The sequence below is a fragment of the Maniola jurtina genome, chromosome 14 (genome assembly GCF_905333055.1).
Source record: "Maniola jurtina chromosome 14, ilManJurt1.1, whole genome shotgun sequence".
NCBI classification, from domain to species: domain Eukaryota; kingdom Metazoa; phylum Arthropoda; class Insecta; order Lepidoptera; family Nymphalidae; genus Maniola; species Maniola jurtina.
This window is the reverse complement of record NC_060042.1, coordinates 11,709,155-11,727,322: the sequence shown is the minus strand read 5'-3', so window position 1 is coordinate 11,727,322 and position 18,168 is coordinate 11,709,155. Positions and strand designations below refer to the sequence as shown.

Genomic DNA, 18,168 nt, shown 5'->3' with positions numbered 1-18,168 from the left:
CCTTAGTCCGATAAAAAATATAAAAGATGTTCAATTTCAAAAGTGCAAAAGTTTACTTCATGCACGATAGCAAACTCTTGTAACGGGTGATTCATTTAGAGGTACTTTTTGTGGTGGGGATTTAATTGCAGATCGCGCATGCGTTGTGTCAACTGAAGTGGCATTCCTGTTCAGTAGTGTTTGACATTTCATAATCGAAAGACTTAGCCCGTCACAGCGTCTACAAATTGTTCAACTTTATTTACGAAAATGGGCGTTCTACGAGGAATGTGTATCGGGCGCTTAGAGCAACTTATGGTCCACATAATCGGCCTATCGAACGAACAATTCGCTCTATTATCAGTATGTTTGAGACCCAATTTTCATTATTGGATAATACTCGACCAAATAGACCACATCCAGCACGTAGTGAAGGAAATATAGGGACGGTAGCGACGAGCGTACGCGAAGACCGAAAAGTGTCGATTCGTCGCCGTTCTCAAGAGCTTGGCCTGTCGGATTCAACAACGTTGTCGTATTCAACAGACTATTTGATACCTGAAATTGAAGCCCGTGGTCTCAACGAAATTTGGTTCTTATAAGATGGTGCCATTTGCCATACAGCCCGTGAAACCATGGCTTTACTGCGAGAACGATTCGGCGAACAGATCATTTGACGCTTTGGACCAGTGAAATGGCTGGCTAGATCTAGATCATGTGACATCACACCTCTTGCCTTTTTCATTTGGGGCTATGTAAAGTCCAAAGTCTACATGGATAAGCCAGCTACGATTTAGGCATTGGAGACCAATATTACTCGAGTCATTGGCCAAATACTTTTTTTTTTTTTTTTTTTTTTTTTATTCACGATAGGCAAGCGCTTGACCACAATCACACCTGATGGAAAGTGATGATGTGGTCTAAGATGTGACGCGTTTACCTAGAAGGTGCCTATTCACTCTTGTTACTTCTCGAAATACTCACACAAGTCATTGAAAATTGGAACTTCAGAAGGGACCATGTTAACCGTAGTCACGGACAACATTTAAAAGAAATTATCTTTTAGAAATAATTGTAAAGAATGGTTCTTTTGTATGATAATAAAGATTATAAAATAAAATTGAATTTATTCTTTTATTTTTTTAATTTAAAAAAATACCTCTAAATGAATCACCCGTTACTATGCTTGTACTTTTGAGTAGGTACAGACTGATTTGCTGTTTGCTTGGACTTGTATTACAGTCTACATGGGCGGCCGGCCTTTCCTCCACGGTCTGGTTCATCTCCGCCCCGTCATTCTCTATTCGCTGTCTGTGGCCCTTCCATTGGCCAAGGGATTGGCGATATATCGCACCAATACTGGCGCCAATAATAGGCCAAGGTAATTACTAGTGCGTGTGTACAGAAACCTTTATGCCATAGACAATGCTCTATGCAAATACCAACATTACAGATCAAATTATGACACTGTCATCCTGTCATCAAAAATTAAAGTCGGCCATTTTGCAAGTTTTACGGCGACTGTAACACGTGTTCTGTAGGTTATTTGTTAAAATTCTTGAGAAAATAGTTATTCAATAAATAGTGGTCGCATCATAAATAGAAAATTACATTTTATATTTCAGGTTGCCGAAATGGCAGTAACAAAGCCCGCGGCCAAGAAAGGCCAACTTCACCAAAAGACTGGTAAAAAGGGAGTCAAAGGGGGTAAAATCCGCGGCAAGGGCCAGCGAAGGAAAATAAGTCTTAAATTCGCGATTGATTGCACACATCCAGCTGAAGACAGCATTCTGGAGGTGGGCAATTTCGAGAAATACTTAAAAGAACGTGTAAAGGTTGAGGGCAAAACAAATAACCTGGGCAATCACGTTGTCATCGCGAGGGATAAGACGAAAATCGTTATCAGTGCAGGTAAGATGTAAACTATGTAATATTAAAACGAGTATCTAGACTAGTTACCCCAGAAATCTATAAAATGAATTTTGGCTTACCGAAGTGAATGAGGTTTTGTTTACTTGCTTGGTGGTAAATGGTTATAGTTAACGATTCTCTCAATGAACTACAAATATATCAGCATTGGACTTCTATTGTTGAACATAGACCTCTAGTGAACACCACAAACCTGTCCCTAGCCTACCTCATCTAGCACTACCAGCCATCCTCTTTATCTTGTCAGTTCATTATGCAGTCATGTAACAAGTTTGTTTTAGTTCATTTTACTCAATCACTTCACTGTTGAGCCATGATTAGGTTGAATGTTTCTATTCCTTACAATAACCTAGTATCTCGGAATATCATATTGATGCTCCTGTTATTTTAATTGATACAGGGTATTATATCTTTTTGATTTCCATGGCGCTTTAGACCTTTTGAAGTTAGATTTAATTTTTATCATGATTTCATTGTTACTTTGCGGTAACAAGGTTCTCTTATGCATTTCAGCAAGAAGCTACTGGTTTACCTCTTAAGTAAGTTAAGGAATAATCAGTAATGTTTCTGATACAAACCGCTAAGGTGTGGAATGCCCTTCCGATGTCTGGGTTTCCTACCACATATAACCTAAATATCTTCAAAACAAGAGTGAATAGGCATCTTCTAGGCTCGCTATCGCTCCAACATAGACCTCATCATTGCTTTTTCAAGCATGATTGTCGTCAAGCACAAGCCTATAAAACTATAACCCTTCCTTTTAGCTTTGTCATAGTTGGGTAAAAAAAGAGGTGTCCTTGAATCATCGCATCAAGGTCCTTAAATTGATGAATTCATAGGGCTTCAATCATATCATCATCATCATGATCAACCCATTTCTGCCCCACTACTGAGTACGGGTCTCCTCTCAGAATGAGAAGGGTTTAGGCCATAGTCTGCCACGCTGGCCCAATGCGGATTGGCAGACTTCACACACCTTTGAGAACATGGAGAACTCTCAGGCATGCAGGTTTCCTCACGATGTTTTCCTTCACCGTTAAAGCAAGTGATATTTAATTGCTTAAAACGCACATAACTGAAAAGTTAGTGGTGCGTGCCCGGGATCGAACCTCCGACCTCCGATTCGAAGGCGGACGTTCTAACCACTAGGCTACCACAGCTATATATACAGCTATACAGCTCAATCATATAATATGTATATATTTTCTGTTACAGACATTCCCTTCTCCAAGAGGTACTTGAAATACTTGACAAAGCGCTACCTCAAGAAGAACAACCTGCGTGACTGGCTGCGCGTGGTGGCGTCTGCGCACGACTCCTACGAGCTGCGCTACTTCAACATCAACGCGGACAGCGACAACGAGGACAATGAGGATTAACCTGTTGCTAATAAATTAGTTTTACACTAAATGCCGCTTTTTATTTTTATGGTTTAAGTGTACTGCTAAACGTAAAAGTCCTATCCAAAAAAAAAACCGGCCAAGTGCGAGTCAGACTCGCGCACTGAGGGTTCCGTACTCGGGTAATTTTGCACGATAAATCAAAAACAATCATGCATAAAAATAAATAAAAATCTGTTTTAGAATATACAGGTAAAGCCCTTTCATATGATACCCCACTTGGTATAGTTATCTTACTTTGAAAATTTAAACACATTTTAATTTTTTATGACGTATTAAAAAAAACTACTTACCAGATCTCGTTCAAACCAATTTTCGGTGGAAGTTTGCATGGTAATGTACTTAATGTATTTTTTTTAGTTTTATCATTCTCTTATTTTAGAAGTTACAGGGGGGGGGGGGGGGGGGCACACACATGTTACCACTTTGGAAGTGTCTCTCGCGCATTAGAAACCTCATTATCATTTTTGAAGACCTATCCATAGATACCCCACACATATAGGTTTGATGTTATGGAAAACTCGGGCATGCCGGTTCCGTTCGCCGTTAAAAAAGTGATAATTATTACTGCGTGCCTTTTTTATTTTTGATTTTAAGCGCATTAAGAAACAGTGACTAATTATATAGGTAGGTAGGTACTCTATGCGCTATTATTTGTTTAATAAGCAAAATGGGGAGTAGGCAAACAACAGTGATATACGTACGTAATTTTTATTTAATTTGATTTAACATTATGTACATAAATAGAATAAAACAATTTCACTTAATTATTATTGGTTTAAGTTGAAAAAAAGTTGAAACTTAATTTCTAATTTCATCTATAAAATGATCTACGCTAATAGATTCACCACCGCGTTGCAAGTATTGTCTGGTGTTACTTTACATTAATAATAATTATTATCATCAAAAATGCACTATTATATATATATATTTTTTACTAAAAAAAATTGACTCACTGGCTCAGCTATTTTTTACTAGTTTTAAGTAAAAGATAAGCCAAGGCTCAATTTTGCTTTTTTAGCTCCCTCTGGGATCTAGCCCTTTCAAGCTTTTGCTTTAAGTACTGTCAGTTAAAAAACACTACATTACTTTATACATAAATGGCTCATAAACAATACTGCTTTAATAATTCATACACATTTTTAAATATGGTAACAAAAACAATTGGTAAATTGTCTATGGTACAATCAAAAAACTCGTACACGACTAAATTCTATATCAGTGCGGTTAGTTTGGTGGTGTTCACTTTCCAAGAGCGATCTCCTTCATCCTGTTGAGAGCGGAGCCGGCTTTGAACCAGGCGATCTGTTGCTCGTTCAGGGAGTGGTTGAGCTTGATGCGTTCAGTTTTGCCGTCTTTGTGCTTGATCTCGCAGTCTACTTGCTGGAAATTTAAAAAATGAATTAGAGTAAGGCCAACGAGACGAGACAAAGAATGCAAATAAACTGCCAACATTAGTGCCTACGAGAGATAAGGGCTGAGGGAAGGGAATAGATAGCCTTACTATAGCTATATTCTTGCAGAAAATAAGTCTATTTGCATTAAATCCAGTTCCAATCTATGTTTTCAAGTAGCTACCTCATAGGGAAGTTAGATTAATATCAATTATATTTGAACCGAACAGAAAATAAATAAACTAACAAACACAGACAACAAACACGAGTTGATATTGCATTGTTATCAAATTCCAATCTATGTTTAAATTTAGAATTGCTAGGTCTCCGGCATAAACAGACCGACGAGAAAGCGCGTCAATAACAACCAGTCAAATGCAATTAAATTAATTAATTTTCAGTTTTATTTAACCCTATTTAGCCGTATTAAAAATACCTTTCCCGGCGCGAGGTCTTTAAGGCCGAGCAGGGAGATCTTGTCCGTGGGCTGGATCTTGTCGTAGTCGGCGGGGTTCGCGAACGTCAGCGGCAACAGACCTTGTTTCTTCAGGTTGGTCTCGTGGATTCTGGCAAGTATGGTAAAGAATATTAGTTACATAACTGAATTGAAGCTATGTCCCAAAGGCCGGGAACAAAGAGTTGAAATTCGTCATGACAAAATCAATTATAGATACAGTAGCCGGCAAGAACACATACATCACATGTACATCAACCTTTAGAAAGAAGTTTCGGCTTCGTAGAGTGTCGTCACTCACACCTATGTGACGTTTTGTCGGTCTCAACGACGGAGAGACAACGTCTCCTGCCGGGTACTATATATGACATTGTGGCCAATTAACTGAAAAGTGATTTGACAATAATGGCCCTGCCGCCAAGATGTCTAGACTCTAAAGCAGCGTGCTCGCGTCTGGAGCCTTCACCGTCTCGTCGCCAAAAACGCACCAACGCACGCCCTTGGCTTTGCCATAGATATAACACAATGGCCAATTACCTGGCAAAGGACTTGACAATGATGGCCCTGCCGCCAAGATGCCTGGGCTCCAAAGCAGCGTGCTCGCGGCTGGAGCCTTCACCGTAGTTCTCATCACCAACAACGCACCAACGCACGCCCTTGGCTTTGTAGGCGCGCGCGGTGGCCGGTACTGGTCCCCATTCGCCGGTTACTTGATTCTTAACTTTGTTCAGTTCGCCGTTTTCGGCATTTGTTGCGCTGTGAACAAAAATGTTTGAAAATATTTTCTCGAATGACGCCTCCCAGTAAATTTTTCTAGCAAAAACCTGTCTCATTGTGTTTAAATAGCAAAACTGAGTGAAAACGTGGGAAAAGTGGGATTCAACACAACTTGTCATGAAAGAGTTGCCATACACGTTCAGCTAGAACCGCTGATTGTTGAATATCGTACACGAATCAGACCCTACACAGACGAGTAGTCATTGTCGAGCTCGAGCAGTTACGTTGAAATCTATAGAGCGCATTTTGACTTTGCTTAGACCTAAGTTTCAGTTAAAACGAGACAGATTTATGCTAGCGGTATAACGCTGTCTCGTTTTAACAGTGTCTGAAGTCTGAGGAAAATCAAAGTGCGCTCTACAGATGTCAGCCTTAGAACGGACGTGACTGCTACAGCGGTATGAACGTAAGATTGTAATTCATCAATCATCACGCAGCTACCAGCTTGATGTGGTCAGTCACTATGATTTTATCATTTATTTTACATTCGAGGATTTGATTTAGTTTGTCTGAGTAGATCCTCATGGCCACAAAACGCCTGAAGCGTAGGTATAGGTATATGTGATGATGATATGTAGATATGGAAACTTGTGTATTGTAGGGCAGGTGTAAAGGTGCCAACTCACGTGAGGAACATATTGTTGGAGATGTTGTCGAGGTGCCCGCGGTACTTGAGCCAGGGCCCGGCGGCGGAGATGTGGTCGGTGGTACACTTGCCCTTCACCTTGATGAGGATGGTCATGTCGGTCAGGTCCTTGCCGTCCCACTTGTCGAAGGGCTGCAGGAGTTGGAGACGGTCCGATGTGGGGGATACGTCGACTTGCACCTCTGCGACAATGGGATAGAATACCGTAAGTAGGCATTCGGTTTCGCAAACAAAAAAAAAAAATAGTCCAATCTGAACACAAGGCGTATGCCTGTGCACTGTACAACAAGTGTAAATTAAAAATTTATAACAGCCCCGATAAGTGAAGGTTACAGTAACTAAAAAAGAGCTGATAACTTTCAAAAGGCTGAACCAATTGTCTTAGATTATAGGACAATCTCGATCAAGCCACCTTTCAAACAAAAAAAATTTAACTAAATTAAAATCGGTTCATTAGTTTAGGAGCTACGATGCCACAGACAGATACACACGTCAAACTTATAACACCCCTCTTTTTGGGTCGGGGGTTAATAATAAACTTAATAACTTCAAAAATAAGGAGCTCACTGGATCCGTCAGCGGGCGGGTGCTCGTACGTGTCCTGGCCGGGGTCGAAGCCTTTAGCGGGCAGCTCGTCAGCGAAGGGGTCCGACAGCTTGAACTTCTTGCCGTCCTTGCCAGTCAGCTCATCCGTTACGGGGTTGAAGTCCAGGCGACCTGTTGATAATACCACACTGGTATTAATGTGTGTTAACCTTTAGATGAGTTTATCCATATCCATTTCAAATACAATCTACAATAATAATAAAATTGTCGAGCTAGATACAGGCGCGTTTCGCAATCCTAAGCCCAAGTTAGAAAAATTCTTTCATCTAATTTTGGAGAAATAAAATTTATTTAGAAACAGAGATTTTAAGAACTTCCATGAGAGAGACAAGAAAAGTCCATGAGAGACCCTGAAAATATTTTTTTTTACCTGCGGCAAACATGGATCACGAAACTATTTATTATTAAAAGGATATTATTGGATGTGCATTTTTATAATTACTAAATTCTCGCACTGGTCCGAGTATTTAAGAAGTTATGGTAAAAACTAAAAACGATAAACGTTGCTTGTATGACGTCACAATAGTACTCTTTTCACCCCTATATTGACATCCCGTACGAAGGAGTCTGAGAGTGACTTACCAGCTAGAGACAGTGCGGTGACAAGCTCAGGGCTGGTGACGAAGCAGTGCGTGGCGGGGTTGGCGTCGTTGCGACCCGTGAAGTTGCGGTTGTATGACGTCACGATCGTGTTCTTTTCGCCCTTCTTCACGTCCTTGCGGTCCCATTGACCGATGCAGGGGCCGCAAGCATTTGCTAGCACCTATTTAGGAAATAATTTGAAACTAGGATTATTTATTTTAGGCCTTTTAGTGTACCTAAAATACAAAAAAGAATAGGAAGATAATTGGACGTATTTTCTGATAAAAAAAAACTTTCTAATCTAAAAGCACATGGCACATATTGGAATTGGACGAGAGATGATGTTCCATAATTTACAGCACGAAAGGGGAGGACATTTATTGGAATCCCCTAAACTAACGAACAAACCTTCACAACTCCCCAAATCTGATTATGGCCGGAGGGCCGATCGCAGATGGACTTATTGGAAAAAAAACAACCTGATCTTAGACACCTCTTTTGTGATGCAATATGTCATTTCATTGTAATCGCCCAGCTGTAATCTGTTTCTTCACATAAGTATCTGTATTTGTATTTATTTATTCTTCGATTTAGACTTATAAAAGCGCTTACGAAAGTCAGATCAGTACAATACAATCACAATCTCAAATGATATCTCATTTTGATTTGAGTTGGATCTGAAACATTTTCTGAAAATTCGTCAAATAATCCAAAACAGGCAAGATGATGTCATAAGCAGAATTTGACAGCATGGGCGCAGTGCCGGAATGATAGTTTTCGTTAAGATGTACGCGCGTTTGTACTTAAACACTCAAGTGTTACGTCATACGTTTGATATTACGCCCGCCAAAAGTCCGTAGCCAAACCAATAACTCAATATAATTTATAACATTTTGACTATACAAAAATCTTTAAACCAAGAATTTGCCGAGGATACCCAGTGACTAGTGAGAAAAATACAAAGGTTTAGGGGAAATTGTACATACAGTGCCGCCGAAATCACGAAGAGTTTGTGCGATGCCGTCGCGTTCGATGGTGGCGCGAACTTGCTCCGACCCGGGGGTCACGTTGAAGGGGATCTTAGATTTCACGCCGTGCTTAAGTGCCTGCGATACAAAGTAAATGATTGAGACATACATGAAATGAAAGAAAGAAAACTTCTTTTGGTTGTATATGTATGCTAAGTAAGTTCAAGCTGCCAGGTCAGTCTTGTCTCTCTCTAGACTCAAAAATGTAGGTATAGACTCTGAACCTAAGAATATTCTGTATTATCGACCACTATACAATTACTTACAAATATCCCTAAGTTTCCATTTCATCACTGCAACTTAATGCTTAAACACATGATAAAAGGTTAAACCTAGGAAAATTGTGGGACGTAAAATACTGGCGCAGGGACCCATGTTGATATGAGAAATTAGTACAGGAACCAATGACAACTCACAAAAATAATAAGTGCACAGTAAAGAAACTTGCGCACTGCACTTCAGATTATCATCATAAATCGACCATTGTACTACTTGTATCCTAAGGCCTGATCTTCTTAACTAGCGACGTTATGAAAGGCTTCTGAAAGCTTCTATAACAGTTGACACTAATGTAGACTTCAAAAATTTCTTGAAAGCGACATAAGTTACCTCTTTAACGATACTGGCGCAGCGACCCATATCCTCATAGGAGGAGTTGGTGCAGGATCCGATGAGGCCGACGCGGATGTCCATGGGCCAGTCGTGCTTCTTGGCCGCTTCGCCGAGCTTCGAGATGGGGTTGGCCAGATCCGGCGTGAAAGGGCCGTTGACGTGGGGCTCGAGGGTTGAGAGGTCGATTTCGATGAGCTGGAACAAAAATCATTATGATATACTGATATTGTACCTGATATCGTAACATGCTACAGTTATAGTTTTGTGGATTAGACGCCATCTCCACGGGTGAGACAATTGCGGTGATAGTTTGTATAATGTATATAAAAAAAATCATAAGCAACTATTCTGCTACTTTAATTAAAAGGGATTAGCTTAAATACCTGGTCATAGGGCGCTTTGGGGTCGGGCGTGAGCAGATGCTTGTTGGCGTTGGCCGCGTTGGCGATGTCCTGGCGTCCAGTTGACTTTAAGTAGGCGGCCATGCGTGAGTTGAAGGGGAATACCTGTAGAAATAACCAGGGTAATATATTAATTAATAAAATTTGCATATATCGATGCAAACTATCTTTGTACTTTTCCTCAAAATCGGTTAAATAGACACATTTTACCCGACTGCGGCAATGCCAAAAGGACGGGTTGTGATTTTAGCAGTCTATGTATGTATGTATGTATGTTCGTTTGTATCCAGATTCTGTGTGTTCCACCGTAGCACCTTAACTACTGGGCCGGTTTTGATGAATGAGGTGTCAATTGATTCGTTGTAAAGGTCCGGGTGACCGAAACCCGAAAAACCTTATACTCACGCTAGTAGTAGCACCGATTTCAGCGCCCATGTTGCAGATGGTGGCCATGCCAGTACAGGAGATGGAGTCTACACCAGGTCCATGGTACTCCACAATGGCTCCAGTACCTCCCTTTACTGTGAGGATACCAGCCACTTTGAGGATCACGTCCTTAGGGCTCGTCCAGCCTTTGAGTTGACCTGGGAACAAAGGAAATGGCCTTGAAAAACATTGGTAAGAAAAAATACAAGACGAAAAATTGGAATTTTGATCCTGGTCCGACATATTTGAAGACATCCTTCAAATTGACAATTATATCCAAAAACTAAGATAGCTTTATCCCTATGCGAACGAAAGTTATGCTATATAATAATTATGTGGATGCATGGTTCTCTCCCATAATCTAAAATCTAAATACCTATGTAAAAAGAAAATGTGATTGACTGTATGTTTGACTGATCTATCAACACACAGCTCAAACTACTGGCCGGATCGGGCTGGAAGGCATGCAAATAGCTATTACAACGTTGATGTCCGCTAAGAAAGGATTTTTGGAAATTCAACCCCAAAATAGGGGGTTGATATTTGAGTAGTCCACGCAGACGTGGACATAAGCTAATGTCTTAGGCATAAGCATCGTCTTATACATAAGCTATCACCACTGGCACAGCCACTGGGCTACGAAGATGGTCTTCTATAACACTTAAGTAGTAAGATTATTCTAGATTGGCGCCAATGGAGATGAATTGTGTGATACGATACGCGCACTATCAAATGACGTGTGAGACCGTTTCATAATAATTACGACCTTCAATTTTATACATACGGACAATATAGTTTAGAGTCCTAGAGGCTTATTCGTGTTCATAGCACAACTTATGAAATACCCCACTTGGTATAGTTATCTTACTTTGAAAATTGAAACACATTTTAATTTTTTTTAATGATTTAACCACAAATTCACGGTTTTCGGATTTATTCCTTTAATTGGGTTATAAGACCTACCTACCTGCCTTTCATGATTCTAGGTTAACGGGAAGTACCCTATAGGTTTATTGACAGACACGACGGACGGACGGACGGACGGACGGACGGACGGACGGACGGACAGACAGACAGACAGACAGACAGACAGACAGACAGACAGACAGACAACAAAGTGATCCTATAAGGGTTCCGTTTTTCCTTTCGAGGTACGGAACCCTAAAAAAAATTGAGATCCCTACGAAAATCCCTACGTTCGGGCGGAAAGGCATGCAGATAGCTATTATGCCGTAGACATTTACTAAGAAAGGATTTTTGAAAATAGGCGAATTTTTTGAAAGACGATATCGCGGGCATAATCCAGTGGTAAAGATAAGATGGTAAATATACTTAGTAAAAATACGCAAGTAGCGTCAGTTATCAAATCAAGATCTGATAAGGTAATATTCTTGACACAGTGAAATGCTTTACTCAGCAAACATCTGTAATTAAGTCAATATGATAACGATTCGAAATAGTAACAAACCCTAAGTAAAATGGACTATGTTATTGAATGGGCTATACATTGAAACATAAATGGTATTTTAATATTTTAAGTCAATATTATTCAAAAAAGAATATTGAAAATGATCTCTACCTAAATTATCTAGTATGTAGGTACTCGAAGTATGTACATACTCATATAAAATGATAATCTGGCAGGATGATATATGTATACAGCTAAAAACATCTTGTGATTTTGCATTAAGAGAACTACAAGTAGACCTGAATTAAGGATTTTTTTATTCACTATAGGCAATGCTTGGCCACAATAAAACCTGATGGAAAGTGATGGCCTAAGATGGGACGCGTTTACCCAGACGTGATGCCTATTCACTCTTGTTTTAAAAGCACCCAGATTGTAATTGATATGAACATTTCCAGAAATTTCACTGGAACAAATGATATTTCAGATAGTTTCTAATTTATACACATGTTTAATATGATAAATAAATCATTAATTAGTCACATTATAATTTATTATGACTAATTTAAGTCATTATTGATGTCTGTCTCGTACGCAATTGAGTAACGATTAACCTCAGAGATCAATATAATGATAATAATATGTACAGACATAGGTATCTATCAGATCGTATTACAAGAATAAGTTATTTTTTTTATAATGGCATGGGTAAGGTATGAGAAATAGAAACTTCGCGGTTAGCACAATTTATTTATACAACTACTGAAGTTAAAAAAACAGGTCAAGTGCGAGTAGGATTCGCACATGAAGGATTCCGCGCTATCTCAAACCAATATAGCAAGTTAATGACACACAGCGCCATCTTGATGTGATTTAGTAACCTAATTTTATTTGGTCGGCAATAAAAAACCTTTATTTTTTGGAAAGTACCCTATAGGTTTTCATTTCCCCAAATTGACAGGCACGACAAACAGACAGACACCCACCCCCCATGTCATCAAAAATAAGCAAAGCAAAGACCCCCCCCCCCCCCCCCTCTATAGTGCTTGCGTAATACTTGTACGGCCCCTTGAGGTATGGAAACCTAAAAAAGAGTTGAATTTAGAACCACCTCCTTTTTGGAAGTTGGTTAAAAATATGAGTTAATAACTTAAGTTTCGATGTTTGATGTATTTTATTAGCTGATTCTGATGGTAGTTGAACTTGTTGATCTCTATAATTTAAACGAAAGTGATGCCTTACAGCCATCAATGTATGTAGATTTTGGCGTGCGGCCACGCAAAAAATATCTTTCTATTTATAACCTTAAGCAAGTTATCTATGCAACAGGCGCAATTGAGTGATATTAATCCAATTTGAACTTCTAAGTTCAGGTAATAACGTTCATATTTCATTGCTATCTGTTATTTGCCCAAAAAGATGTTAATGTTTGGCATCCGTACGTTTTGTTTATCAATGAATTGCGTGTTGGTGAAAAGTTATCAATTCGATTATTTTTATTAACATTTTCATATTACTTGAGATTATGCCTAAAATGTTTTTGTGATTAGGGACATCTTGTAAATACGCAAAAGATTTTATACAGCCCCATTTCTATTGTGGGCCGCTAAGAGTTAAGCCACACGATGCGTTGCGTTGGTGGTGCGGCGCCTGAGCAGTACCGCTGCGTCAACCTACATAGAAATCGCTGTATACAGGGTGTAACCAGGACTAGCAAAAAAAAAAATTGGTTGTCTGTAAAGTCGGTTTACTGACGATAGTTGAACGTGACAACAAAGGCCGATTGTGCTTCTTTGTCGCTCGTTCCGCGCTCTCGCTTGCACTTCAAGCCTTACATGGAACGCCTCAGAGCGAGGTAACGCCGCATGAGTCCAGCCGGCTCTATCGAATTATAAGACTTTGTCACGTCAAAACTTATTATTATACCACCTTAACATAATCCAATGGCAATAATAACCATTTGCTTTATCTTGTAGTTGTAGTGATTTAGTATTTTTCAAACCCGCATTGTATAGCGTGCAAAACTCGGGTCAATGCCCCCACCTATGACGCGGCACTGACTTCGAGTGACCTATTTATGGAACGATTGTTGACCACAAGCGTAAGTCAGATGTCTTATTTGCAATATATTGTGAACTTTTGAAAATACGGATTTTTTAGATTTTTTTTCGTAGTTTTTTTAATGGTATCTTATCAGTAATCATCAGTAGGTACTATCAACTGTCTTTGTTTTTGCTAGTGTTCTAACTACACCCATATAGAGTAATACTATGAAAAAAATAAAGTTATCTTACCAGTCAGCTTAACGCCGATAACCTTCGGGCACTTCAGTTCCCATGGGATGTCGGCCATTACGTCTACGGCGTCCGCGCCACCGACACCTGTGAATAAACATATTACTATTAAATCTACAGTTTAAAAGCCAGAAAACTAATAATATTATATTCATACCCCTATAATAATTATAATCAAAAAATTGTCGTGTCGCTAGTGTGGTCTAATCCTTATTTCTTTACACTTGATTTTTTTGCTAATTTATAGAATGCAGACCTGCTGGCAAGTGATGTTGCAGCCTAAGATGGAACACTCTAATAGATGACTATTTCCTCTTGACTTGAAGGTCATATTAAGTTAATTAAAGTATAAACAATCTCACCAATGCAAAGTCCACCAAGACCTCCTCCGTTGGGCGTGTGGGAGTCAGTACCAATCATTAGGAGACCAGGGAAAGCGTAGTTTTCTAAGATGATTTGATGGATGATGCCAGAACCTGGTTTCCAGAACCCAACACCATATTTAGCTCCAGCGGTTTCCAAGAACTTGTATACTTCCTTGTTGAGATCCTGATAAAAAATAAAATAATGTAGATGGTAGATTCTGAGTATTAAGTTACCAAACTAAAACTTATCGAGCTAAATGTGGGTAGGACCAACAATATTTTTTGCAAAGAAAAAAGAGGAATTATTTTAATTTTGTGATACAGGCTGTTCATTTTAAGTTTATAATGATTCATTTTAAGTGTAGATAATAAGGTGTAGGTGAAGTTAATGCACATTTACTAAACTGTCTAGATAGATATATAGATAGATAAATACTTTATTGCACACAAAACATGAAATAATCAACACAAAAGGAAGAAACAGAAAAAACTAAAAACAATTATTGTAGTCTACTGACTAGTTTTTTTCAAACCCGCAAAACTCAGGGTCAATAGCCCACCTATAAAGTGGCATAGATCCTGCAGAACGTATTTACACAACGTTTGTTGACATCTAGCATCAGTCAGATGTTTTATTTGCAATACATTGCGAACTTTAAAAAAATACAAGAATTTTATTTTAAAAAAATCGCGATTTTGCTGATAAGTAATCATCAGTACTATCACCTGTCTTCGTCTTTGCTAGCGTCGTTATTATACTCTGTATAGAGTAATAGTATTCATTTACCTTAGCTCTCGCCAAATCCTTGTCGCCGCCAATCTGCGCCTCAATCAAGTGATCACAGTGGATGGTAGACGGTACGGCGACCGTTGGCAGGCCTGATGAGATGAACTGTAACATGGCCATTTGAGCTGTCGCATCCTGCATGGCCACTCTGTCTGGACGTAGCCTAAGGTAGGTGGTGCCTCGCTCGATTTCCTATGTAAAGAAAAAATAGGTTTTTAAATTCAATGTTTTGAAATCATATCAATTAAAAAAAAAAACTTCATACTGTCCACCAATCATACTAATATTATAATTGTGAAAGTTTGATTGTTCTTACTTCCACACATAGTAATCCATTCATCCAAGTAGTAATCACATCACATAGCATAATATCAATTTCATTTATTAATAAATGTAATTGTATTTAAAAGAGGTTATTTCTAATGAAAACTACTGCTGTTGAAAATTAAAAAAAATCATCCATAGTAAGTTCAAAATAAAAATGCAAAGGTGTCTGTTTATAACCACACTAGAGGATGCCCGCAACTTCGTCCACGTGTATTTAGATTTTTATAGATCCCATGGGAACTGTTTGATTTTCCGGGATAAAAAGTTGCCTAATTCGATAACAGGAACGCAAGCTACTTCTGTACCAAATTTCACATAAATCGGTTAAGAGGATGGGTCTTTAGGAATTCTGCGGGAGCTCTTTGATTTTCCGGGATAAAAAGTAGCCTATGTCTGTCCCCGGGATATAAGCTAACCTTGTACCAAATTTCGTCAGAATCAGTTACACTGTTGGGCCGTGAAAAAGGTAGCAGACAGATAGACAACAGACAGACAGGCAGAGACAGACAGACACACTTTCACATTTATAATACTAGTATGGATTAAAACCAATCTGCTTGACTGATTTTGATGATATTTTGCACAGTGATAGCTTGCATCTCATAAACATATTTACTTTGTAACTAAACTAGTTTTATAATTTTATGCCACTTTGAATATTTCTTGCTCAGGTTGTTTGTAAATTGTTTAAGTGATAAAAATGCTAATAATCCATATAAACATGTGTGACCTTCATGTTATCATTACATAGTGAAAAATACTATTTATTTTGGATTTCATTAAATTAGTTTGGATATTTTAGTCAATTTTACAAAATAAAGTGATTTGTAATAAATTACACAATTACCTAGGTACTAAGCCAAGCTTTAACTTTAATTGTGACACTACATAATGCTTGGGACAAAATCCCAGAGAATTCTTTAATTTTTAGGGGCATAATTTTTTTTTATTGTCAGAGAGTCATGATGCACTTTATTGTGGCTTGAAGGAGTAACAAACATGCAAATGTTCACATTTATAATATTAAAAAAGGATTATAAAAATAACTTTATTTATAAAAAAAATGTATTAAGCAACAGTATAACTTTAGCTTAATAATTTTTAAATAAAAATAATATCATTATAGTATTCACCTGTCCTTTGGGGTCATCCAAGTGAGAATATAGAACTTTTTCAGACAAGGTCATATCACGACCTAACCTTTTCTTGACAACTTCCAAAGTCTTGGTCAACTTGTCGTACGGCAAAGGAGCTTTGTCGAACTTTGACATGGCGACCTAAAACACATCGCGGCAACGTTATAATTCGAAAAAAGCAGTCTTAATTCATAATTTTCGACTTGACCTTGGTTACATAACAATGTTGAAAAATCACTGAAAACCCTTGAAAATTGCACTTTTTATGACGTTTCGCAGTACCTGGGCCGCCGCGGCGGTGAGTGGTGACACGCTGAAGCATCTTTGCTGGATTTCCACGAATGCTATCCTTGTCCTGCTACCCTGAAAGACAATACTCCTGTAAGTGGACATTGACCCCATGAAATCTATACAGATTAAGAAGCCCCAGACAAACTCCGTAGTAAGTGAGATCCGGTTACCCATAAATACCTAACCCATATTGACCCTAAAATGTTTATTATATAGCAACATACTCTGACCTACTCATTCATTTGCGTTATCGGTAATTTGCAATAATGATAAAACCGTAAACAAATATCATATTGCGGATTTATAAACGGGCTATTTGTGAATTGTCTTAAATTAGCTACATGTGGATAATAAATAATTTAAATAGAACTTACTTGGCCATGCAAAACTCTCATACAGTGAGCCATGGTTGCGGGACCTCTGTATGACAATATTAATTTAATAATAAAACCTTTTAATTACGTAAATATAGGCAACATGGATATCACTAAACTGTCGCGCTTTTATTTGCAACGCAGTTCTTTTTATATTATAAAAATTAAAAGAAGACGCACTCACTTCCACCGCCTCAGCGGAATTTTTGGCAGATTGATTTGGCAATTCGCTTTTTGACTTTTGGCAGCTGTCTCGTGATATAATGTTGTCAGCTTCAACTATTTTATCCAAATACATGTAAAAATATTTTATTTCCATATATCAGAAATAACATTAAATTGTTATTTTAAGTAAATGTTAGCAGAATTAAATTATCATACCTACGACTGTAACCATGAAGATGATTTTACATGTCACTACTTACTTTTTTTAAAGGAATCAATAAAACAGAGACATAAATAAGCTTAACTTTGAATTTTGATGTGGTAAGAATCTCAAAAGAATACTGTTCCATTTTGTGTTCTCACTTTTTCTTAGATACTTGCCTTTCCATCGTTTACGGGTAAGTATTAACATTCAGTGTAGCAACATTGGTACAACCACAGATTACAACGTGGGATTTAAAATTATATTACTAATTTTATACCTATTATTAATTCTTCTTAATTCTTGTACAGTTTTAATTTCTTAAAATGGTAAAAGCTATGCAATAAGCTTTATAAATTTTTAAATAATAATATGTAACTAGATAATATGTATTTTATAATTCGCAGGCAGCTGTAAGTCTATTGGTCTGCGATGTTGGTTGTCTTTTTTTTTCTCTCTCTGGCTTTACATGGGCTTTACCTTGGCTTTACAAAGATTAGCCAATGTCAAGTTTGTAGTTATTTGTAATAAGTTAGTTAAACTATACAAGTATGGTTCCCGTCTGTGCCGGCACTCGCCGACACA

The 18,168-nt window shown here is 38.2% G+C and overlaps 2 protein-coding genes across 2 annotated transcripts; one reads left to right on the top strand and one right to left on the bottom strand.

Annotated features, from left to right (window-relative positions):
* The first annotated feature begins 1,411 nt into the window (after positions 1-1,411).
* LOC123872031 (60S ribosomal protein L22-like) lies at positions 1,412-3,318 on the top strand. Its single transcript, XM_045916146.1, has 3 exons — positions 1,412-1,516; positions 1,605-1,890; positions 3,124-3,318. Exons 2-3 carry the CDS (start codon positions 1,614-1,616, stop codon positions 3,285-3,287), a joined length of 441 nt encoding a protein of 146 aa, XP_045772102.1. The 5' UTR covers positions 1,412-1,516; positions 1,605-1,613; the 3' UTR covers positions 3,288-3,318.
* A 714-nt stretch (positions 3,319-4,032) lies between these two features.
* Positions 4,033-17,471, bottom strand: LOC123872023 (aconitate hydratase, mitochondrial). The gene is made up of 17 exons (XM_045916135.1): positions 17,401-17,471; positions 17,217-17,262; positions 16,834-16,914; positions 16,549-16,692; positions 15,089-15,280; positions 14,299-14,485; positions 13,937-14,023; positions 10,214-10,392; positions 9,791-9,913; positions 9,405-9,602; positions 8,754-8,873; positions 7,768-7,948; positions 7,147-7,296; positions 6,560-6,761; positions 5,694-5,912; positions 5,139-5,268; positions 4,033-4,691 (listed from the first exon to the last, which is right to left on the bottom strand). The coding sequence occupies exons 2-17, from the start codon at positions 17,247-17,249 to the stop codon at positions 4,551-4,553; spliced, it is 2,367 nt and encodes a 788-aa protein (XP_045772091.1). The 5' UTR covers positions 17,250-17,262; positions 17,401-17,471; the 3' UTR covers positions 4,033-4,550.
* Positions 17,472-18,168: the final 697 nt, after the last annotated feature.

Bases quoted from the DNA above. Each gene is read 5' to 3' on its own strand.
- LOC123872023 (XM_045916135.1), bottom strand. From the start codon at position 17,249: ATGGCTCACTGTATGAGAGTTTTGCATGGCCAA. The intron at 16,915-17,216 runs GTAAGTTCTATT...ATTGTCTTTCAG, and splicing joins TGAGAGTTTTGCATGGCCAA to GGTAGCAGGACAAGGATAGC. The intron at 6,762-7,146 runs GTGAGCTCCTTA...CCATTGTCGCAG, and splicing joins CCCGCCCGCTGACGGATCCA to AGGTGCAAGTCGACGTATCC.
- LOC123872031 (XM_045916146.1), top strand. From the start codon at position 1,614: ATGGCAGTAACAAAGCCCGCGGCCAAGAAAGGCCAACTTCACCAAAAG. The intron at 1,891-3,123 runs GTAAGATGTAAA...TTTCTGTTACAG, and splicing joins GAAAATCGTTATCAGTGCAG to ACATTCCCTTCTCCAAGAGG.